Source organism: Corvus moneduloides, chromosome 1, assembly GCF_009650955.1.
Source record: "Corvus moneduloides isolate bCorMon1 chromosome 1, bCorMon1.pri, whole genome shotgun sequence".
Classification (NCBI taxonomy): Eukaryota; Metazoa; Chordata; class Aves; order Passeriformes; family Corvidae; genus Corvus; species Corvus moneduloides.
The window spans coordinates 154289634-154310931 of NC_045476.1; the positions used below are offsets into that span (position 1 = coordinate 154289634).

At 40.5% G+C, this 21298-nt stretch overlaps 1 protein-coding gene across 1 annotated transcript in view; it reads right to left on the reverse strand.

The window, feature by feature from the left end:
* The window catches only part of ATAD2 (ATPase family AAA domain containing 2), a 31157-nt gene extending 9862 nt beyond the window's left edge, over positions 1–21295 (reverse strand). Inside the window, 20 exon segments of the mRNA XM_032132705.1 lie at positions 511–696; positions 2194–2377; positions 3792–3897; positions 4847–5161; positions 5594–5684; positions 7037–7196; positions 7903–7991; positions 8625–8799; positions 9520–9635; positions 10021–10129; positions 11048–11140; positions 12079–12157; positions 12621–12731; positions 13073–13121; positions 13563–13659; positions 14699–14852; positions 16225–16271; positions 16782–16921; positions 21007–21096; positions 21099–21295. Coding sequence (XP_031988596.1) covers positions 511–696; positions 2194–2377; positions 3792–3897; positions 4847–5161; positions 5594–5684; positions 7037–7196; positions 7903–7991; positions 8625–8799; positions 9520–9635; positions 10021–10129; positions 11048–11140; positions 12079–12157; positions 12621–12731; positions 13073–13121; positions 13563–13659; positions 14699–14852; positions 16225–16271; positions 16782–16921; positions 21007–21096; positions 21099–21215 — 2508 coding nt within the window. The 5' untranslated portion in view covers positions 21216–21295.
* Between the last annotated feature and the right edge of the window lie 3 nt (positions 21296–21298).

Consider the following 21298-nt stretch of genomic DNA (forward strand, 5'->3'; position numbering starts at 1 on the left):
CTTAAATGGAAGTTGGACCTTATCTTTCTAATTTGTCAGGTTTTCACCTAGATGTAAAAAGAAACTGAAATATTAATGAAATTATTTAAATTTGAAGTTACATTCCATCAGTAACAGTGTGACCACTGTACTTTTTCAGTAAAAACATCTTTCACTTTTCAGTAAAGCAATCTTTTTCCTATCCACATCTCAAGCACTGTATATTCTTCACTGAGCACACACCTCAACATCTTGCAGACACCAAAATGATCACCTGAAGCAAATTTGTACATCTGTCTAATAAGCATCAGTGTGTGAGAAGGGTGAAAGAGTTGGGTTGAAGTCAATCTTTTTACTCAAAAAACGCTTTAGACAAAAGCTTTCAGCATTGTTTTGTCTGAGCAAATTTTAAGAGACTGGGCCTGGATGCCTAAATAATAACAGTATGAATTCTGTTGGCAGAGTATTCCCATGCTTCAAGGAGTTATACAGTAACAAGCAAAAAAGGAAGAGTAAAGTATTGATAAATACCTCTTCTGGGAGATCTCCATGTTTCACATCAGTTGTTGCAAGGAGCAGAACTGGAGCAAACGTTGGAATGTTCTGCAGTAGTGTTGTAAAAACAGCTTTCACTGTAGGTCCAACAGTCTCCCACCACAAAGGGATTTGTGGGACATAAATGATACTTGGTGCTGTTCTTTGAGCTTCTCGCATCAACTGGTAAAATGAAACTCAGGTAAGAAAACTACATCCTGTAGAACAGGATACTAAACTATGTATCAGTCAAACTATCTTATGAAATAGGAGTACATGAAGCTAAAACATCAAGACAAACCAATAAGTGAACTGCTCCTTAAACAGTAAGGTAAAATTTTCACTTTGAGTCAAACACAGACATGGCTAGACAGACAGAAACAGACTTGAATCTCTGCCTGATTTCAAAACTACTTAGGTGTAAGAGAACTCCTTAAGAGCCCTCAGCCAATCTGGTGGTGTGCCCAAAAAAACAAGACTAACCCTTCATCAAGATGTATTAGCCTAGAGAAATTGCCACACAACTGCAACTACACCAGTTTCAGTTCAGAGCAGGCACATACCTAATACAGACTAGAGCACAGACTCAACAAACGAAGACCTATGTGAGAAGCCTGCTTATAATTCATAATTTCAAGCACATTTTATAAGAGGTGACCATTCTTTTGTCTGCCTGAAGAGCTAAATCACAACTTCTTACTACCAAAGGATCCATCACACCAGATGATATGCTTTGGAAGAGCACAAGCCAGTGTTTACAGATGGCACCTCAATCACAGAAGACAACATGCATCTACTGCCAGAGGGAAGTGACAAATTTCTCCATGTGCCCTCTCAGATTAACAATATTCAGAGAGTTCCTGTCAGAAGGTGGGAAGCGCACATGGTATATCCAGGCAGTGCCTACACGTGTAGTTACATGTCCACAGATGCAACCATCACATAACAAAAGGAAAACTGCTCCTCCTATGTGACAAATGAGCCATGCAATGTGTCTGTCCTGACTCTTACAGCTCCCAAATGCTGCTACTAAAGGTCAAAATATTTTAATACAGTGATGCCAAACAACAACATGTATTCCCGGCCTAAAACTAAAAAAGAAGAAACCAGCACTAATCTGCTTATATTTAATTTTCCTAATGATGGAAAGCACACCAGTGTAAAAATCTAAGTGTTACATGAATTTTAATTCCTTTACTGCATGTACTGCGGCACTACAAACTGTATATGTAAAAAAAGAAACCCTTTCCACCCAAGCCTTGACTGTCCTACAAATACAATAAAAAATAGGGCTTCAGAAAGTGCATGATGCTGTCAAGCTGATGCAGAGCCATCTACTGAGAGCACAGAGCCTTAAGAAGCAATGAAAACTTCCTGTATCCCACAGAGACCAGCAGGATATTTTGCCACAGAGTGCTTTATTAGCAGCACCCCCCATCTTCCCAAGCTGCTAGCAACACCCTCACTGCTCCCTTTCAAATGGAAAGCATGACTATGTTTAACATCCTTATACAGTATCATCCCATCTAGAAGAAAAGTGGATTTCCAGACAGAAGTAAACATAACAGCATATTCCAACCAGGCCTTCTCCACTAACAATGAATTTTGCTTATTTCACTAGTTTATATACAGTTTATATTCAGTTCATGAGTCCTACCAGATTAAAGAGAAGAAAGATACCTGTGCACATGTTTCTTCTGGGGATGTGGTACTAACAAATAAAGCAGGCAGGTCTAGTGTATAAACGGGAAACTTCTCCAGGGCATGGATTACTGCAGGTGCCAGATGAAAAGCCTGCCCACACCCTGGATCTTCAACTAATAAGAACCGTGGCCTGAAAGATGTTGGCTGGCAACGAGGATTTCTACAACAGTAAGAAGAAAACAAGTTTAAAAACAAGTGATTAATAGGCACCCAGATGTTGAAGTTTTTTCCTATATGCTTTCTTTTTGTAAATATGCTCCATTTCCCACCAAATAATAAGCTCGTCTGTGATCAGGAAGACTACCAAAGCCTGTTTTCTCAAAAACTGGTACCATGTCTCCACTAAGAAATCCTGCCAGTCAGTCCCCAGCATGTCTGCCATTCCTTTAGCTGGGTTAAGTAAGAGCTCTTAAATCCTTCAGGGAAACTGTCCAGCCAAATACACACACAACCGGTCAGTAACCTGATATGGGGCAGAACAACAACTCTTTCTTTAAGCACAAACCAATCTGGGTCTCTTCACTCCATGCACACAACCATTTTCAGTGTGTCTTGACTTCAAGTAACTGAGATCTCTACACCTGCTGAGTTCAGCTAAAATTTGGCCATAGTGCCTGGAGATGGTGGTAAGGAAGAAGAAAACCAACGTTTCCAGGAAAAAAAAATTAGAGTGGGCACTGAAACACATTAGCTGTATCTGAAGAAGCATACAATTGGACTGGTTAAATTACTTCTATGGTTTCATCTTTTGAATTGTCTATTCATTTCCTAATCATCTTGTTTTACAAGCATGAAACACACTTGAGAAGAGGTTTGTGGGTTTTTCTACCACAAGACTGTTGTACCTTTACTCGCTCAAGTCAAAGATCCTTGAGACCAAGCTCAGCAGGTCACATTTTCTGGACAGCATAGCAATAGAAAAGGAGAAGAATAACTGACACCCAACAGTGAAAACAATAATCTACTGCTTCAGCTCTTGGTTTACACAACTTCCACAATAAAACATCAAAAGATTAACAAACTCTGTAGGTTAAACATACAAAATGCAGACTTTGTTTAAGTTTTTCTCACAGTGTTTTAACAAGCCATTTCTCAATTTTATTTCTGGTTTAACAATCTTGGAAGGCAGAAGGGCAAAAGATGGCCTCACAAATCCTTAGGGTTTTTTTAAGCTAAAAGGGCAGACAGCCACATTTCTTGGGTCTTGAATCGTTCAAGGAATACCATGGATTAAATCGACATGTTCTAATAATCTGTGGATCACTTTGACTTAGGCAAATAGGGCTGGGCATGTCAGGGCAGTGTGTTTGGTTAGAACATTAGTACCCAGCTAGATCTTCACGCTTCTTGCAAACATTAATCAACCCAACTCTTGCTGGGGGCTGCAATAAAATAAAAGGCATTTACATCTTCCGTAAAAAGTGAGTTTTCCCAAGTGTGAGATCCTGAAGAAAATACTGTAGTAAAAAACCCCAAACTTATCTGCAAACAGATCGTTCCTTCATCCCTCACAACAGAACAGTTTACAGACCTGGCCATCTTAAAAACGTAAACATAAAGGGGACAAATGAGACCTGTTTAAAGTGAGGAATTCTGCCTTTTCACGATCAGGCATTTTATGAGTTGGCTTCTCTTCAAAGATTGATGGTGATTCCTCTTCACTGTCAATCACATCATTTCCTAAAACAGGATTTAAGGATGAGAGCTTTGTTGACTTTCTTGAATAGTCCAAATCTCACTCTTGCATTAACACACCTTTGAAATCAGTGCAGGAAACCATTCTCCCCTATTTTGTTTGAGGGCACACACTGAATGCTATTTTCTGAAGAGTTCATTTTACCACAGATCTAAGGAGATTGCAGTCTCTACAAAGCTGTCCTATGTCCCATGATTTGCATCAGGTTTCTCTGTTGACAAAAACTTGGGAGGTTTCTTTTCCTTAGAATAAAGTTGATTAGGAACAACATCTGTAGTTCCAGACATCTGAAAAACCTAATGAGGCCACTGCTTTTTGGAACAGGTTCTCCCACCAGATGTGGGGAAATTAAGTGAATGCGATGGCCACAGACTTCCTTTTGTCCAGAACTAGTCAGTCAGAATATAAAGACCCACACAACTTCTAAATAAGGCTCCTCAAGATCACGAAAGGAGAAGATAATGGGAGCTGGACAACAGAGAGGGGGTGCAATTACCCACCTCCCAGCCCCAGTGCTTTCATTGCATTGATGAGTCTCTGTTTTATCAATGCAAACAATCCCAGCTCTACTGGGAGCAATACTGGGAGAACAGCCTCCAGAGATTAGCATGGTAACTAACTGTTCACAGGCCTCCATTAATCAAGAGAGAGTGTATCAATTTTTATTTGTTCTCACCAACTGACAAATTACACCTGATCAAGGCTGATACAGTCAGGACCATGAGCTCACTTATGCTATGGAAGCCAAGCCCTAACGTACAACTACTAAAACACTGCGTATAGCAAGTCATTTATGGCTCCCATCCAGCACTGTGCACATGCAGATTATAAACCTGAACTGTTATTATGGCTGAGAGGTTTGTGTGTGTTATTGCACATATCAGAAGCTTTTGCTTTGGCAGAATTTTAAACAACTGGATGTTATTGTTATACCTTGCTGTTGGTCCTTCTTCAGTGCAAGCTCTGCGTGGGGAAATACTCTCTGCAAGGCTTGTAAAATTCTTTCCAGAGTATTTTCTAACAGTGGTTTTAAAATAGGTGATAGCGCTCGTCCAGGTGAAGCCCCAGCCCTCTGGGAAGCTGGAACAGTCTTCTGCATGGCCATGACAAAATCCTTTGCTGTTATTTTAATTGAAGCAATGTCCAACTGCAGTTTCTCACTCCTTTCATATATCTGAGGATAGCGGCGGCGCAAAGCGCAGAGAGCAGCTTCAGCACATAAGGCTTTAATATCAGCACCACAGTATCCTAATAAACAAAGCAAGAATCAAATGTTATGTCAGGCTCAGGCAACACTGAAGTCAAGGCCAAGATTTCTAAAGTGCAACAATGAAAGACTTTGCATGCAGCCAAAAATTAAGAGAGTAAGGGACAATTTATAGAATTACTGCACTGCAGAGAAGTTTTGTTATGTGTCTCACAGCCTGATATCCTGCACTAAGGAAGCAGCCTCCTAGTCAAAACTTTACTCCTGGGAAAGACGGCTTAAACCCATTCAGTGTTCTGAGAAAAAAAAGAAAACTGAAAGCAGCATCTATCTTGATTTGCTCTCAAGACATGCCAGATGCCTCACTGCCTCGCTCTACAGCGACGCACAAGAGCTCGAAAACTGCCTGGAACAAGTTCCAGTTCCCCGTGACTCAAGTCGTGTGCAGTAACCTACACTGTTTTCAAACTCACCAACACATTTCTCAGCCAGCTCTTCAAGAAACTTGTCCAATGGCTTCAGGGTCCAGTCTCGTGTGTGGATTTTGAAAATCTCTTTTCTCGCCTGAAAACAAAACACTTGCATTTTAGTTTGCCCTAAATTTTCTCTTAAAACCACCACTACATAAAACCCCCAAAACCCTCACACTAATACCAATACTTTTCTTATCTGCTAAACTCTGAAGTACTCTAAAGGTCATTTAACATGCTCTGTTTTTTCAAGCAGGAAATTTCCTAATTCTAAATTCATTATATTAAACTCTTACTGGGGACTGCAATAAAATAAAAGGCATTTACATCTTCCATAAAAAGTGAGTTTTCACAAGTGTGAGATCCTGAAGAAAATACTGTAGTAAAAACCCCCAAACTTATCTGCAAACAGATTTTTCGCAGAAAATTCTCTCAAATTCAGCAAAATTTCATAGTGACAGTCTCATTAGTTCATCATATTTGCTATTCTGCCAGCTCATGCAAGGAAAACAGTCCTAGCACTCCATTCCCTACTGCTAATGTTACTACCAAGCAGAACAATAATTATTACTCAGATTACTGTCACTCATCCAGAACACGTCAAATGTTGCCTATACCCATCTCTAATCTTAGCAGGACTTTCACTGAAGTATTTCATGGTATACAGACTAATTATGGCAGATTTCTAAAATTCTTCCACAGTGGGGTAGCGTGTATTAGACCTGTTTCATGGCACCTCCTCTCCTTGTCCTGGGAGCAGATAAAAACTGAAGAAAAATGTTTGTATTAAATGCACTCTTTAGTGCACTCTTACTAGCCTTCAATCCAGCACTTTACAAAAGGTGCTAAGAAAAAGAACTGCGTTCCAAGTTTTGCCCACTACCCCCACCCACAATATTTTTTTTATTGCCTATTGTCATTGAACAAGAAGCTTCCCTAGCCCTGCACCTGTGCAGTGACTTCAAATTTTTATCCCAATCCCTATTACTAAGTACCAGAAAGAACATCAGTTCCTAACATACTTAATTGGTTCCAGCACCAGTCTGGATCAAAGTTTTTGTTACCAAAAAAGAATTCTTGTCTGCACATCATTTCTTTCAATTTCACAGTGCTATAGCAGTACTTCTTAACTAATTCATACAGTCATTTTTAAACATTTCGGTGAGTAGCAGCACTCCATTTTCTTTGCTGGTCACAGAGAAACCAAAACTAATTAGAGAACTAACTACCTATTAGTTAGGTGAAGGCAATCAGCTTAATGATACATATTCAGTGCCAGGTCTGCCCTCCACAGTACAGCACAGTCTCTCCAGACAGCCCTCTTTTGTCCAAGCAGTACAGTACTGAGGAGACTGTCACTGCTCCACAATCCTGCTGTGTTGCAGGGGTTTCTTACAAAGATGGACTCTGCCACACTAAGCACTGAGGTTGAGTTGAAGTTCTGACCTCTTTGTTTGGCAAGCTGAAGAGGAATTCTCGATCAAAGCGTCCTGGTCTTCGTAAAGCAGGATCTATAGAATCCAGCCTGTTGGTGGCTCCAATTACCACAACCTCTCCTCTGCTGTCTAAGCCATCCATAAGTGCCAGAAGTGTTGATACAACAGAGCTAAGAGAAGAATACAGTTTTCACTCAGCAGTTTAGTTAATTTTCTTCAGTTCCACATAATCACTAATGCTCACTCAAAAAGGACAAGCTCTTTGTAGATGCTGAAAGACCTGGCAGAGAAATTTTCCTACATTTTAGAGCTGCTTGTGAGAGTCTCCTTTCTCAGGCAAGCCAGCTGTAAACAGCGTAGAGAGTTTTGTAAACCAAGACTTTATCTCACAGGTGCAAACTTGTTATGCACAGTCTTGTTTTCCACACTGAAGAAAATCTTTTGAAATGGGCATCGTAGCATTCAGCCAATCATTCTGGGAGGTGTATGGTAAAGCACCCAATAATGTTATACCACTTTTGTGAACAATGCTATATAAATCAGTCTGTAATTAATTAAATAATCCCATTTATCCTGGACTTCTGTGTAGTTTTTCTCACTGTCCCTGTGGACAACAGCAACACATTGACAAAATGCTGACAAGAAAAAGACCAATCATTTTAAGACATGACAAAATAGATAAGGTATCACAGACCTTGTGCTGGTATCAAGTTTAGTGAATTGTTTTTAATTACTATTTAAAGATAACGTGAAATTAAGTAATACTGAATTACTAGTTTTCACGATAAATGAATGTGTCACATCAAGTTAAATAGGTTGTGGTCTCTTTTTCACAAAGATCAAGCAGCTTCTAAGTTGACACAAAACATGCCCTACCTATGAACCTGGTCTTGTTTACTGGACCGTACAGGAGCAAGACCATCGATCTCATCAAAGAAAATAATTGAAGGTCGCATCTGGTAGGCCTACAGTGAAAATACAGGAATATTGACATCAGGAAAGCAGCACTGTTTGGAGAAGAAATGCACAAACAACACTGTGATTGCAAAGTCCCTGGAAGTAGATTTTTCAGATGAGCATCAGGGATTCCTACTCATTGATCCACAGTAGTAAAGTGTCGTAACATTAGGCAGTAGCCTAGGTCAACCCACTGAGATAGGTGACAGGAAACAAATCACACCACTGGTTTTTACAGTTATTTGGCAACCACCAAGAACAGAGCCAGGACTTAACTGTACTACAAGTTCTGGAAGCAACCTTTGTTATCAATTTAAAAATAACCATGGTTTCAGCCTGCATTTTTTTCCCTCTGACCAAAAGTCAGCACTTCTTGAAAACTTTTTTGTGGCTGTTTGGATTTTTCTTTCCTGAAGCAAGGAGTTGCGGGTGCATGTTGCTTTGCAAGGTTCTCTTGACTGCTTCACTAATTTTTCCTAATGCATCTCAAAACTTCAAGCCCCTAAAAATGTTACTGAAAAAGGAAACACTGACAATCCCACTTCAATGGAAGGAGTTGACAAAACATGAAAGAGAGTTGTTCTTGACCACAGGAAGTTAGTTACAACTCAGACAGAATGTAATGTACATTTCAACTGTACCTGATCAAATAACAAACGAAGCTGTCGTTCAGATTCCCCGACCCATTTACTGAGGCAGTCAGCACCTTTTCTCATAAAAAAGGCTACTCTCCTGTCACCTTGGCTACATTCATTAGCAAGTGCACGAGCAACCAATGTCTTTCCAGTCCCTGGTGGGCCATAGAATAGACAGCCTCTGCAATTTAAAAAAAAAAAGAAAAAAAAATTCACATAAGAGAAATACCAGAGAAGTACCTGTTACCACCCTCATCCCTAAAGCATACAACTGTTTTCTCCTAAACAAAGCTCTCTTCATTGTTTGTAATACTTTTAAAGTTACAGAAACCAAAGAATCTGAAGTCCTATTTCAATATACCATGACTGAGTGCTGATGACCAAGAATATATAAATCTAACAATTAAATCTCTAATAACTTCATTTCATAATACAGAACTCATTCAGCTGTGTAAAAAGTGGACAGATCCATTTTTTAGCCCAAGCACAACAAGCACTGCAAGGTTCTAGTTACAAGTCAAATCAATTGTAAAACTGCTACTGGAACTCTTGAAAAAAAGAGTTGGTGGAACAGACAATTGGACTTCCACAAAACGAACTGCAGTTGACAACCACTTACAAACTGATCAAGTCCACTTGCATGTGGAACTCAAAACCAGTCCACCTCCCCCTTTTGAAAGGCAAGACACTTTTAAAACAGTCTTACCACACTGTAAATCTTTGAACCCACATGTATGCTGGATTCTATCAGTTTTTTTAAAAATTACTTTTTCCTAGTGCTAAAAAAACCCCAAACAATCAACACTTAAAATTCTGAAGCGTGGAAACAACAATAGCGCAGTTGAATATTTTCCTGAAAATAGGTGAAGTAGAATTTACAGTTTTCAATGGCATCCCTTACCTTGGAGGTTGAATTTTGAACCTCTCAAACACTTCTGGATAAAGCAATGGAAAAACCACCATCTCTTTTAAAGCTGAAATGTGGTCAGAAAGACCACCCACGCCATCAAATCGTACCTAAAGATGAAGACACCATAACGCATTTTAGATGTTAAATGCTGTAACCTTGATAGAGTTCTGTCTTGGGGTGACTTTGTGATGTGTATCCCATATCGCTGCCCTATGCCCAGAAATTAATTCTTGTGCCTTTAAACTTTATTTTTCCTGGACCTGGTGGGGGAGGGGTGGTTGTGCCTTCCCTCAGAGGATATATTTCTAAATTTGGCCAAACCAGAACAAATTCCATCAGAAATTAGATGTCAGCACAAAGGAAACACTCATGCCAATTTTCAAACTGCTTGAAACAAAACTGTAAGCCAAGGTAGTTGTAGACAGAGCATTACTGAAAGCTTTCAAAATTACTGGAAATGTTTCTCTGACACAATGAAGTAAAAATACTTACTGAACAATCTATTTGCACTGGATCAACATCAGCCAGACTCGCTCCAATTTTCATGCGGTCCTTGTGAACTCCCTTTAAATCACTTTTCCGAAAGTTGACAGGAAGAGACCTGATTTGAATTAAGGAGAAAAGGAAAGGCGCTTTCTAACTTAGAGTGTGGATTTTTGATTTTCTAATAACAGCAAGTGAATGCAGATGACCTTACAAATGAGTATAAACTTCCTGAATTGTTAAATATTTGTTCCAGCTGTTTTATGTTTAGTGCCCATGAGTAAAGAAAGGAAAATGGTTACTCCAGATATTAAACTGAGTTAATTATTTTAACAGCTCTTAGCACTTACGAATATCCATGCCAGTCAACAGAGCATATATAGGAATACAAGCTTAGAACAAGTTATTCCTTATGTGCAGACCATGGATTGACAGTGATCCGTATGAGGAAGAAAACTGCCCCTCCCAATCCCCAAACACACTGATATCTTTCAGATACTTTTAACTTCTATATTAGAAAAGTTACAGCCCAACAGGATACTTATTTCCGTTGGTATTAAGATTATAAAGGCTCCCTATCACTGCCAGTCCTTCCCAAAGCCTCTGGAACCTGTGTGCCAGGAGACTAGTCAGAAAGACATCAGGCTGAAAACATATTTGTTAGACTGTTACTAAAACAGTTTTTCTAGAGCATTTGTTAAGAAACCAAATCTCTGTCACTTCCTCTATTTATAACATTCTCTGTTATGGTGGTTTTCTTTCTGAATCAGCTACCGTAAAGCACAGGAGCAGCAGAATTTTATATTAAGAAGTTTTATCAAAGTGTTGCTACCCCCCTTCTCACCTAGAAATCAAATTGCTTATTAAAATCAATTCTAAAAATCCAACTGTAGAGTCCAGTTACAGCTGTATAAACAGATACAATTGCCAGAATTTACAAACTGAACAAGATTAAGATGGTTACATCTTCCTGACTGTGAAGTGTTAAGTCCTCCCAAGTAAACTCTGTCCTCCCCTGTTCTCCAATTGCACTAACCTTCTTAAATTTCTGTTGTTCCTCTGCCTCTCAAAATCCTCTTCATCATCAGATGAGGAAGAGGAATCACTGCTGGGGACTGTGTGTCTCCGTCTGCAAACATTCAAACAATTCAAACAATTAAAATAAACACTAAGTAATATCAAGATTTAAGTGAACACTATCTCAGTTTAGCTTGAGATCTAGTAAGTTTCCAGATAATTGTACTCCATGTGAATCTGATTTTAAAGTACATTATGTGATTTTCCTTGTGACCGCAAAACTTGATTTTTATTAGGAAGGTAAAATGTTTAACCAGTGTAAAAAGAAATATCTTAAGCAAGTTACTTTTTGTCCACTCTTTCACACACAAATCAAGTTTCACTTAGCATTATGTATCCACTCTGTGAAACATCAACCTTTTAATTTCAAAATTTGGTTTCAAAACCACCTCCTTCCATAACTGCCTGCTTTCAAGGACGCTAAACAAAGTGCTCCTATCTAGCAAGGAATGGCATTCAACACTTGTAGGATCCTAAACCTAATTGTCATTGCTACTCCAATTTGTAATTTAGAATTTCATTTAGCATTTTTCTTGCTTTAAATATAGTTTCATACAGAAACTGATTCCAAAGAGAAACCCGAATCAGTAGCTGAGTGATTAAAAAAAAATTTCATTAAAACTTCCATACAGGCTCTCTAAGTGAATTGTCTTTGGTTTTAAGAAAATAATTTGCATCCTTCAAGATACAACTGTCTGAGATTTTCAGAGGGAGAATTTGGCTTCAATTCCAGAACAAATTAATTCAGTTATACAGAGTTAGCTATAACCCTCATCACCACCACAAAAACTGCATTTTCAAATAAAATCTAATGGCCAGTAAAAAGGATGGGCTTCCCCCCAATATTTGCTTTCTTTATACTCTCAGACTACCACAGCAATAACCATACTGTTAATATCGAATTACAAGTCCAAAAACTCTTGAAAGCAGTATTCAGTCATGTGACTGACAGCACTACTGAGAAAGAACTATCACTAAACAAACTCATACCTGTTAGTTCCCTTGCATGAATCTCTCTGTCTGACGGGCGAAGACCTGTCAGCAAAATACATCTTACGTTGTCTTGGTTCTGTTGAAAGCAGAAAAGGTTAATGTTACAAACAAGTTTAAGAGAAAGCAGGATACTAAAAGAGGCAGAGAATGAGATGTGTATCACCCATTTCTAAGTTCTGGGGAAGTTTCAAGGGTGGGGGGGAAGAGGTTTTTTTAAAAATCAGTGCACAATAAAAGCAAAAACATACACACCTGATTTTTAAGAACTGAAAACCACAAGAGTAAGATCATCAGGTCTGTTTAATTACTATTCTTTCAAGGATACCTAGGTAGTATTTTTATTGAAAAACAACAGTAAGGATGCCAAAAGGCAAAGAAATAGAATGTGCACAGTATATATGCATTTAACAAAATGGCAGGTAAGATATTTAAATAGATGTTGAGTGGGTGTATATAGTTTCATTCTAAAAAAAGCCCTGTAACATTCCCACTTCCATGCAAGAAATTAGTTCTTATGAGAAGTTGTGCCTGTAACCTACTTTGCAATGGAGCTTGATAACGCTCAACAGTTTTCCTCTGCCGAAAGGAGTAACGCTTTCGAGTGTCTTCACCATCGTCTTCTTTGGCTTCACTTTCTTCTGAGGAACCCCCTGTGTATCAACATCATGTTCCACTGTTTAAGTACTGTTGCAAATAATATGAAATTTTAAATGCACTACACTTACGTGTATCCCCACTTGTCCACAACCTTTTCTGTTGTAAGCGCTTTGGAAAAACGACAACCTCTTTTTTCCTCTGAAAACCTGTTCTGAGCTCACTACAGTACAGCCCTAGAGTCTGTGACTGTGGCTTGTAATGTCAGTGGCAGCATAGATTCTTTTTAATAGATGAAAAATACCCAGTAGTTCATCCCATCTCAATTATTTAAGACAAAGCTTTTGGCTAGAGCATAGTCAAGAAAATTCAAAACAGAATTATCCTACAACACTACCTTGATTATCAGCTATTTCTTCGTCAGTCCTTTCCATATCGAGGCTTTCCTTAAAGGAAAAAAAAGAAACATGAAAGACCAGTCACAAATAAGCAGAAAACCTGTGGGCATATTTGGTGCCTGTGGAGTATCATTACCAAGGCACTCCATATACACAGAAGATTTAATGATTGTACAGCAAGAGAGAACAGGAATATCATGCTAGAATCCAGGACTAGTAAGATTAATAACAAGGGTTTCCACTCTAAAACAGGAATGCAGATCCAAATAAAAAATCTATTGAAAGCAGGCTATGAAGATGTTTAAAAACCAAATCGACTGCCATTCAAAAGGACAGTGGATTAACTTAATTTAATAAAGCAGAACTAAAACAGAGGAAATATGATGGCTGTCTATCATTTTAACATGAGTTCCTCTCGGGGCAGGGAAATAGTTTCCCTATGTGAAATACCCTATTTATACAAAAACAGCAAAATAAATTAGTATCTACTTCTTCTGTGTCGTGGAACTCCTCCAGGTCTCCCATCCTTCGCCGTCTACGCATCTTCTCCATGTCATCCATTTTTTGCAAGACTGCTTCTGCAGTACTAAGATACAAAGTTGACACAAAAAACCAAAAATATGCAAATACAAAAAAAAGCCCATTTAGAACAGCAGACAATGACCAAACCATTTTAATACAGTGGGCACAACGCAAGAGTCATTGACACTCAGCCAAATTTTTCAACACTACTTAAAAATTAGGTCAAACGTTTACTTTTTTATGGAGAGAATTAAGAACAAATGTTTGAGGATTTGCAAACATGCATTGTTTTCAGGTTTATTTACCCCTCTTGCTGAACAGAGTAAAAAAAACTCAACTACTTTAGTAGGAAAAGAGAATTCTGAAGATCATAGTAAGGTAACAAAGAAATTATGGGAGCTTTTCATAGTACTTAGGTTGCTCTGCATGATAGCATTGAGTCACTTCGTTCACATCCTTCTTCAGACAACAGATTGCTTATTCTTCTCTACACTGCTATTAAAGTTTCATGTTGCTTTTTAGTGACTACTTATGCTAGACACAACACCTTACTGCTGTTACACTTTGCAAACCTTTCAGAAAACAAATTTCAGTCTGGGCTTCCTTCACAAGGGGATTAAGCCACAGGCAGAAACACTAGGATTGCTTCACTTTGCCAGTATCCAACTTTCCTTAGTATCTTAAGTTAAATCTAGTGAAAGTCACAACATAAACTGATTGTTTTGGTTCATAAGAAAACATTTAAACCTACCCAGCACATAGATGCCAGACCAGGCTGCTCAAAGTCCCAATGTGACCTTGAACACTTCTGGGGACTGGGCATCCACAGCTACTCTGGTCAACATATTCCAGTGCCTCAGCACCCTCACAGTAAACAATTTCTTCCTAGCATCCAATCACTCAGATCTAGCACATATCTAGCAGCTCATAGGGAAGTCTCAGCCTGACCAGTGAATGCAAGTAGCTCTTGCTGCTAGGAAAAACAATACCTTTTCCTGCTGTGAAAAGAAGGAGAAAGTCCCTAGCCATATTTTGCCATAGTACAAAGAGTTGCTAATAAGGCTCATTGTAGTAGCTTTGCAAGATGAGAAAAGCCTCCTTACTTTGTTATAAGTTTGTCAAACAAAACAGAGTCATTTGTAGTGGTGTAACGGCTTTGTCGAAGCCTGCAGCTGCGGCGAACCTCCAAATCCCCATTTTCTTCATGGGCTTGCTCAGCAGCTTTTGCATCAGCTCTGGTCTTCAGTGTTCTGGACACTAAAATGCAATAATACATAAAACTTCCTGTGATGGGAAATATGTCAGTCCCTTTAATTCACTCTTGCTCTAGCAAAATGTAAAACCTCCTGCCTTTAACTGATTTTTAAAATTTAAATACTGAATTGAAAGTTATTTTTGTGATCACAGCATTCAACTTAAAGTACTTACGCTTAAACTACATATTTGAAAGTCTGATTTGTATAGCAGCTTTTTCATAGACAGGAAAGCCAATCTGATGAAAACAAACACCCAGCTTTGGTTCCATGTAGGAGGCAAATTTATTCCAGTTACCTCTCCCTGGGAAAGTGAAAACAACAAATGCCTACCTCTAAGGTGTTTTCTCTCCATTCATGTAAAATTGTATCTAATAGTTTTTTCTAAAAATTGCTTATGTGCGAGGTCTCTTCTAAAGATGCACAGTTTTGGTACACTGTCTAAGCATGCATCATTTTCATTTTCTGCACCATGACACAAAAGCCCTAGAAGACAAGAAATGCCTCAAGATAAACTCCTAAGTATAAAGAACTCAAAAATGCTTGCTTGCTTTAAAAGACATCTGCCCAATATTTACCAGACAGCAAGCATCCTTTGCTATGGGTTCATTACTTGTACTATCATTAAAACTGTTAAGAGAGGTCAGTGAGAGTAACAGATGTATCACCACATTAGTTTAAACACATCATCATCACCAATTATAAAACTAACTTTGAGTTCAGTAAATAATAGTTTACATTGCCCAAATAGATCTTGAGTTACTACACACAAAGTGCATTTTGGGTCCCTTCCCACATTTGGCCTGTAGCTGGCACAATGCTGCCTGGAGCTAAAGGATTTTCCCAGCTGCCATAAAGTGGCCTTAAGGCACCAAGCCTCCTTGTGTACTCAGCATGGCAAGTCAGTTCCAAGGTGAAATGCTCAATTTCAGGGACACCTTCCCCACGCCAGTGTGCATCTCATGACTGAATTACGTTATAACTGACTTTTTTTACAATACTGCAATATCTCCTCCTACTTGCAAAACTGATTTATAGTTAACCTGTAAAGTTAACCAGTTCTGCAGAAAATGACTGACACAAAGAAACACGAGATAAGAAACAGATTCTCTAACACCTAAAAATTCAGGAATTCACACTGCATTCTTCCCAAGCCTGAAAGGAATTAATGGCATCTTCTCCTATCTGCACCTACCTCTTTTCATAGAACTCAGTGGAAATTCCTAACTTTGTTATATCTAGTCTCACAAATTCAGGTGATTTTGGCTGATGAGTTCAGAAGTTTTTGGGGCCAAGTTAAATGGACAAAGTGACCAAATGCAATCCTTCTCAGATATCCAGCTAAAAAGGAATCTTAAGGAATTATCACTACTTACCTTCTTTATAGTCTTTTTTTGGGCCTGATTTTGGCTTTGCCAACTGCCTACATTAAGAAAGAGAGGAGAAGAAAGGAGAGCAGAATTGTATTAGAAGTATTGTACAAAAGTACTGAATCACATTGAATTGCAGTTGCCCCTCAGCACTGGGGAACTTCAATCTGGCACTCAACGTCATGCAAAGAAAAGCCTGTGGACTCCAGGGAGAATCTGGATCCCAAGTCTGCTGTGTACCATACGCATGCAGTTCTCTAAGGACAGATTATTTCCCAACTGGCTCATCTTGATGTCTCAAGAAGGCAGGTAATATCTCAGTAACCTAAGTGGAGGAGAGAGCTCAAAGGACCCAGGAGCAGATATATGCCTTTTGTAGAATCAGAAGACTTTTACTAAGAAGAGTGATTCTAGTTCTAAGACACTGGCACTGACATTAACATACTCATACTCCCTTGTGGGTTTTTAGCCGTAGATTTATCATGACATGACTCACTGTGCATGCTTTCACTTTTCCTTTTCATTCATACTTAAATAGAGATTGAACACCTAAAATACAATACCTTGAAAAGTGTCGATTGACATTTTCACTTAGTATTTCCATGCTTTTGTCAAAGCTGGAGTCTGAACAGGGCGCCATGTTTTTTCTCATCGATCTTAAACAGTGTCCATTGAAACATTCAATGTTGCCAGAGGAAAATTTCTAGGAAAAGAAGGAAGAATGTATTTATCTGAACCACTTACATTACCTCATTTGATCAAGTTTAGTCTGTTACACTCCTGACTCAAGCGTGTCGCAACTAACGGCAGGTAAGCCTCAAACCACTTCTGCACCAAGAAGTAGCTCTGATGAAAAAAACCACACCAGATTTCAAAGAAAAAACCCAAAATCTTTGATTTCAAACTTGGTTCAGCGACCCCAGTAACCAAAATCTCACTTATAATATGCAATTGAATTGTTCCATCCCTTTGGGAAAGGCCAAATATTATACTATAAAAGGAGGGGTTTGGAGCAAAAAAACCCCAAAACAAGAACAACCAAAAAACTGAGCAAAACAATAGAGAGAGGAGAAAGCTCCACTACTTGCTTTGGATCAGCTGATGGACTGTGTCACTCCTTGTCCCTGAAGGGATGCCTTTAGGTGAGCTTTGTGCCTCCCAACTGTCTTGGAGCAGACCTGGGAGTATTTACTTAGATCTATCACTAATAGATCTCTGTCGCTATTCCTTCTGTAGCAGCCCATATTAACACTCTGTAGTTGGTGCATTTACCACCAGCAATTCAGAATCTGCTTTCCTGTCGCTTCAATTACCCGCACTATTCGCAAATCTGGATCCTGCAAGTTCCTACTGAACTCGGCCAGGCTGATAGTGTCCAATGGGCTATAATCAGGACTTCGGCCCAGCTACACCCAGCTCCTCTGATCTCTGAGGACCAGCTGAAACCCAAGGGGGTTCATTTTCTGCCAGATTTATGTATCTTTAATACAACAGAAAAATTGCTAGTACTGGGATTAAAATCTTTTTAGGAGAGTTTTCCTCCTGTCTCTGTTCCATTTATAATGGCATTCAGAGGGATATAAAAAGATCTCCTTCAGGAGGATAGCATTTATCCACAGAAAACCAAAGGGAACTCAAGATAAAGAGTTCTTCATGGTCGTTCATCTTGCTCACATTGGTGTTTCTGCAAGGAAGATGCTACTGACTTTTACTATATGAGGAAAGCTGCGATGACCATGGGAAGGGGCTTGTTCCATTTACAAGCCAAGGTCTCGTGACAAGTATGCCAAACTAAATCTCACACTGAAAAGGGCAGAAAACAGACCAGATTATTCTATTTCTTCACACTAAATGCTACCAAGAGGTAATTCCACTCATTGATGGAGATGATGAGTGAAGAATGACCACAAGGATGTTGGGAGGTTATGCAGGGAAAAAAATTACAAGGGTCAAAGCCCAAACAGAATTTAATCTGACTAGTGCCGTAAAAGACAACACAAAACATTTTTACAAATACATCAGCAAGAAAAGGAAGACCAAAGAGAATCTCCATTCTTCACTTGATGTACAGGCAAACATATGACAACAGATAAGGAGAAGGCAGAGGTACTTTGCCTCAGTTTTTAACAGTAAGACCAGCAGCCCACAGACAGGGGCAGAGAGCAGAATGAAGCCCCCATAATCCAGGAGGAAACAATCAATGACCTGCTACACCACTTGGACACCCACAATCCTACAGGTCCCAATGGGATCCCACCCAAGGGTACAGAGGGAGCTGGCAGAGGAGCTTGCCAGGAGCTCCTGAAGTGAAGTGAAGCCAGGACCTTCACCTTTATAGAATCATTAAGGTTGGAAAAGACCTCCAAGATCGAGTCCAACCTCTGAACGATCATCCCCTTATGAACAAAACTCCAGCACTAAGTGCCACATCCAGTCATTTCTTGAACACTTCCAGGGGTGGTGACTCCACACTTCCCTGTCCAGCCTGTTCCAAGACTTAACCACCCTTTTTGTGAAAAATTTCTTCCTGATGTCCAACCTAAATCTTCCCTGGTGCAGCTGGAGGCTATGTCCTCTTGTCCTGTCACAGGTTACTTGGTTGATCCCCCATAACCTCCCTTCAGGTAGTTGTAAAGTGATAAGGTCTTCCCCAAGTCTCCTTTTCTCCAGGCTGAACACCCCCAGCTCTCTCATCTGCTCCTCATATGATTTACTTTCTAGACCCTTCCCCAGCTCTGTTGTGTTTCTCAGGACACATTCCAACACCTCAATGTCCTTCTTGTCCTGAGAGGCCAGAACTGGACACAGGATTCAAGATGTGGCCTCACTATTGCTGAGCACAGCAGACAATCTCTGCCCTGGTCTTGCTGGCGACACTGTTTCTGATACAGTCAAGATGCCCAGACAAAAATGGAACTCTGGAGCACACTGCCCTCAAACATAGGTCACAAGAACAAACTTGTTCAGCTTGGAGAATTATACTAGGGTTATAGACCTGGAGATACATGGCTTCCAAAGGGATAGCAGCCACTTTGGATCTCACTGGGAAACTCACTCATGAAACTTTACCAGGACTGGAAACCTGGAAGAGAATAAACCCAGCAGATGCCAGATGTTTGCTGTACACTTCTTACTGTCTATGGATGAAATGAGCTGGATAACTAAAGATAAACCATATGCTGATATCAGGAAAAAAAGCAAAAGCTACCACCACCAAGTTCTTGCATATCAACAAGATAGGAAAGAGGCATCAGGACTTGAACACAGAGCCAGCACCAGTTCCCATCATCTCTGTCAGATGGGGCACTTCTACATTAACTCTACGGTTAAAACCTACAGCAGAACCCAGCATCCTTCACTTGAGGTAATGACTCCATTCTCAAAGCACGGGAAAGGTCTACAAAAAGGAAGAAAGAAAAAATAAAAACAAGCCCAAACCAAAGAATAACCTTATAAACCAGTTTCATAACAATGATTCTGCTTTGGTTTCAGGGATGAGTTTACATTTAGCTTCCTCATTCCTGTTTTCCACACTGAGAACACATGCCAGCAGTGTTATCTGCCTAATGCTGCACAGCCTTCCCTCCTGTGCAAAGGCTGAACGCAGCCCCTGAAAAACAGAGACTGCAAAAACAAAGCAGTGATATTTAAGCAGATTCCATGACTCTTTCTAAGGGGGGGAAAAACCCACCAGTCGAAGGATTTTTTCCTTCTTAGTTCAGTAGTCTTGATATAATGGCAAAAAATATAAAATTCATCCATACAACTGAGACTCCTGACAGACTTCTGCTGGAAGGAAACTGTCTGTGAGGAGCATCACTCCAAGGCAGGGCTCCCTTGAAGAGCAGACCACTTCCGAGTCGGATCTGGTCTACCTTTATTAGTCATAGAAATGCAGGACAGCCTGCAGAGAAGAGCCTGACTTGGAAATAGTAGAGAAAAGTTTTTGTTTTTGAAGGCTATGTTAAAAACAATGAAAAGCTAAATGATTCAGTTATTAAAGTCACAATGCTGAGATGCAGAGCGCACAGGCCGCTTGATATCCTTTACCATCATGCAAGTTATCTGTCTCTTTTCTAGTAGGGTAGATCAAGATTATAGAAAGCTTAAGTAACATTTTCACCAGTTTAAGTTAAGCACTTTAATTAAGTACAAACGAGCCCTAATTTCTAAACAGAGTTTTGTTTTTAGAACATCCAAAGTACTATTTGGATACGCTTGACTAAGGAGCATTAACAGGCCCTCCGGGCCAACCAGAGTGCACTCATTGGTCCCATATATTTCGTGTCGCGCCGGTTTTGATGCATTTCTATCATCTAAACAGAGAGCGCTCTATAAGCATTACTGCAACTAAAGCAAAGAGGTCTCTAAGATCTTTTTAAGATAACTTTTTCAGATAAGGAACTGAACCAAAATAAATGGGGATGGGGAAGGACATACAACACACCAAACCATGAGGTGATGCAGGTTTATATTCCATGAGACGGGCTCTCGGCACGCTGCCACAGCCCCCGGACCAGCTCCGGGCCGCCTTTAGCTGCGGGGCGGCCGGGAACGGGGGGGCAGGCCGGGAATGGGGGGGCAGGCCGGCTGCCTCTTCACACACCCCCAACCGCAGCTGCTTACCCCAAACACTCGGTTCTCCCCTCTTTTTATCCTCCAAGGAACACCGCTCCCCAGCGCCTTCTCAGCTCCTCCCAGCAGCGGCTCCCCCCGCCACCTCTCCGGGCCCACAGCCCAGTGCTGCCCGCCAGGCCGTGCTCACCCCACCCCCACCCCGGCACTCACGGCCTCCTCGGCTCTCCTGGTCCCCCTGGATACCGCGGCCCTGGCGGACCCGGAGCGCGTCCATACGCGGTGGCTCCTGAGGGGGGGGGGGGCTCCAAGGAGATAAACTCGGAGCTGGAGTCCAGCAGGTCGAAGGGGGGCCGGCGACAGTGACTGCCGCGGGCGGCCATGCGGGGCGGACGGGCGGCGCTGCTCCGCAGGACCACCATGACGAGGGGGAACACGGACCCGCGCCCGCCCGGCCGCGCGCGCCGCCCGGATCCCTCCGCCACGCTCCCTCCCGTTCCGCTCT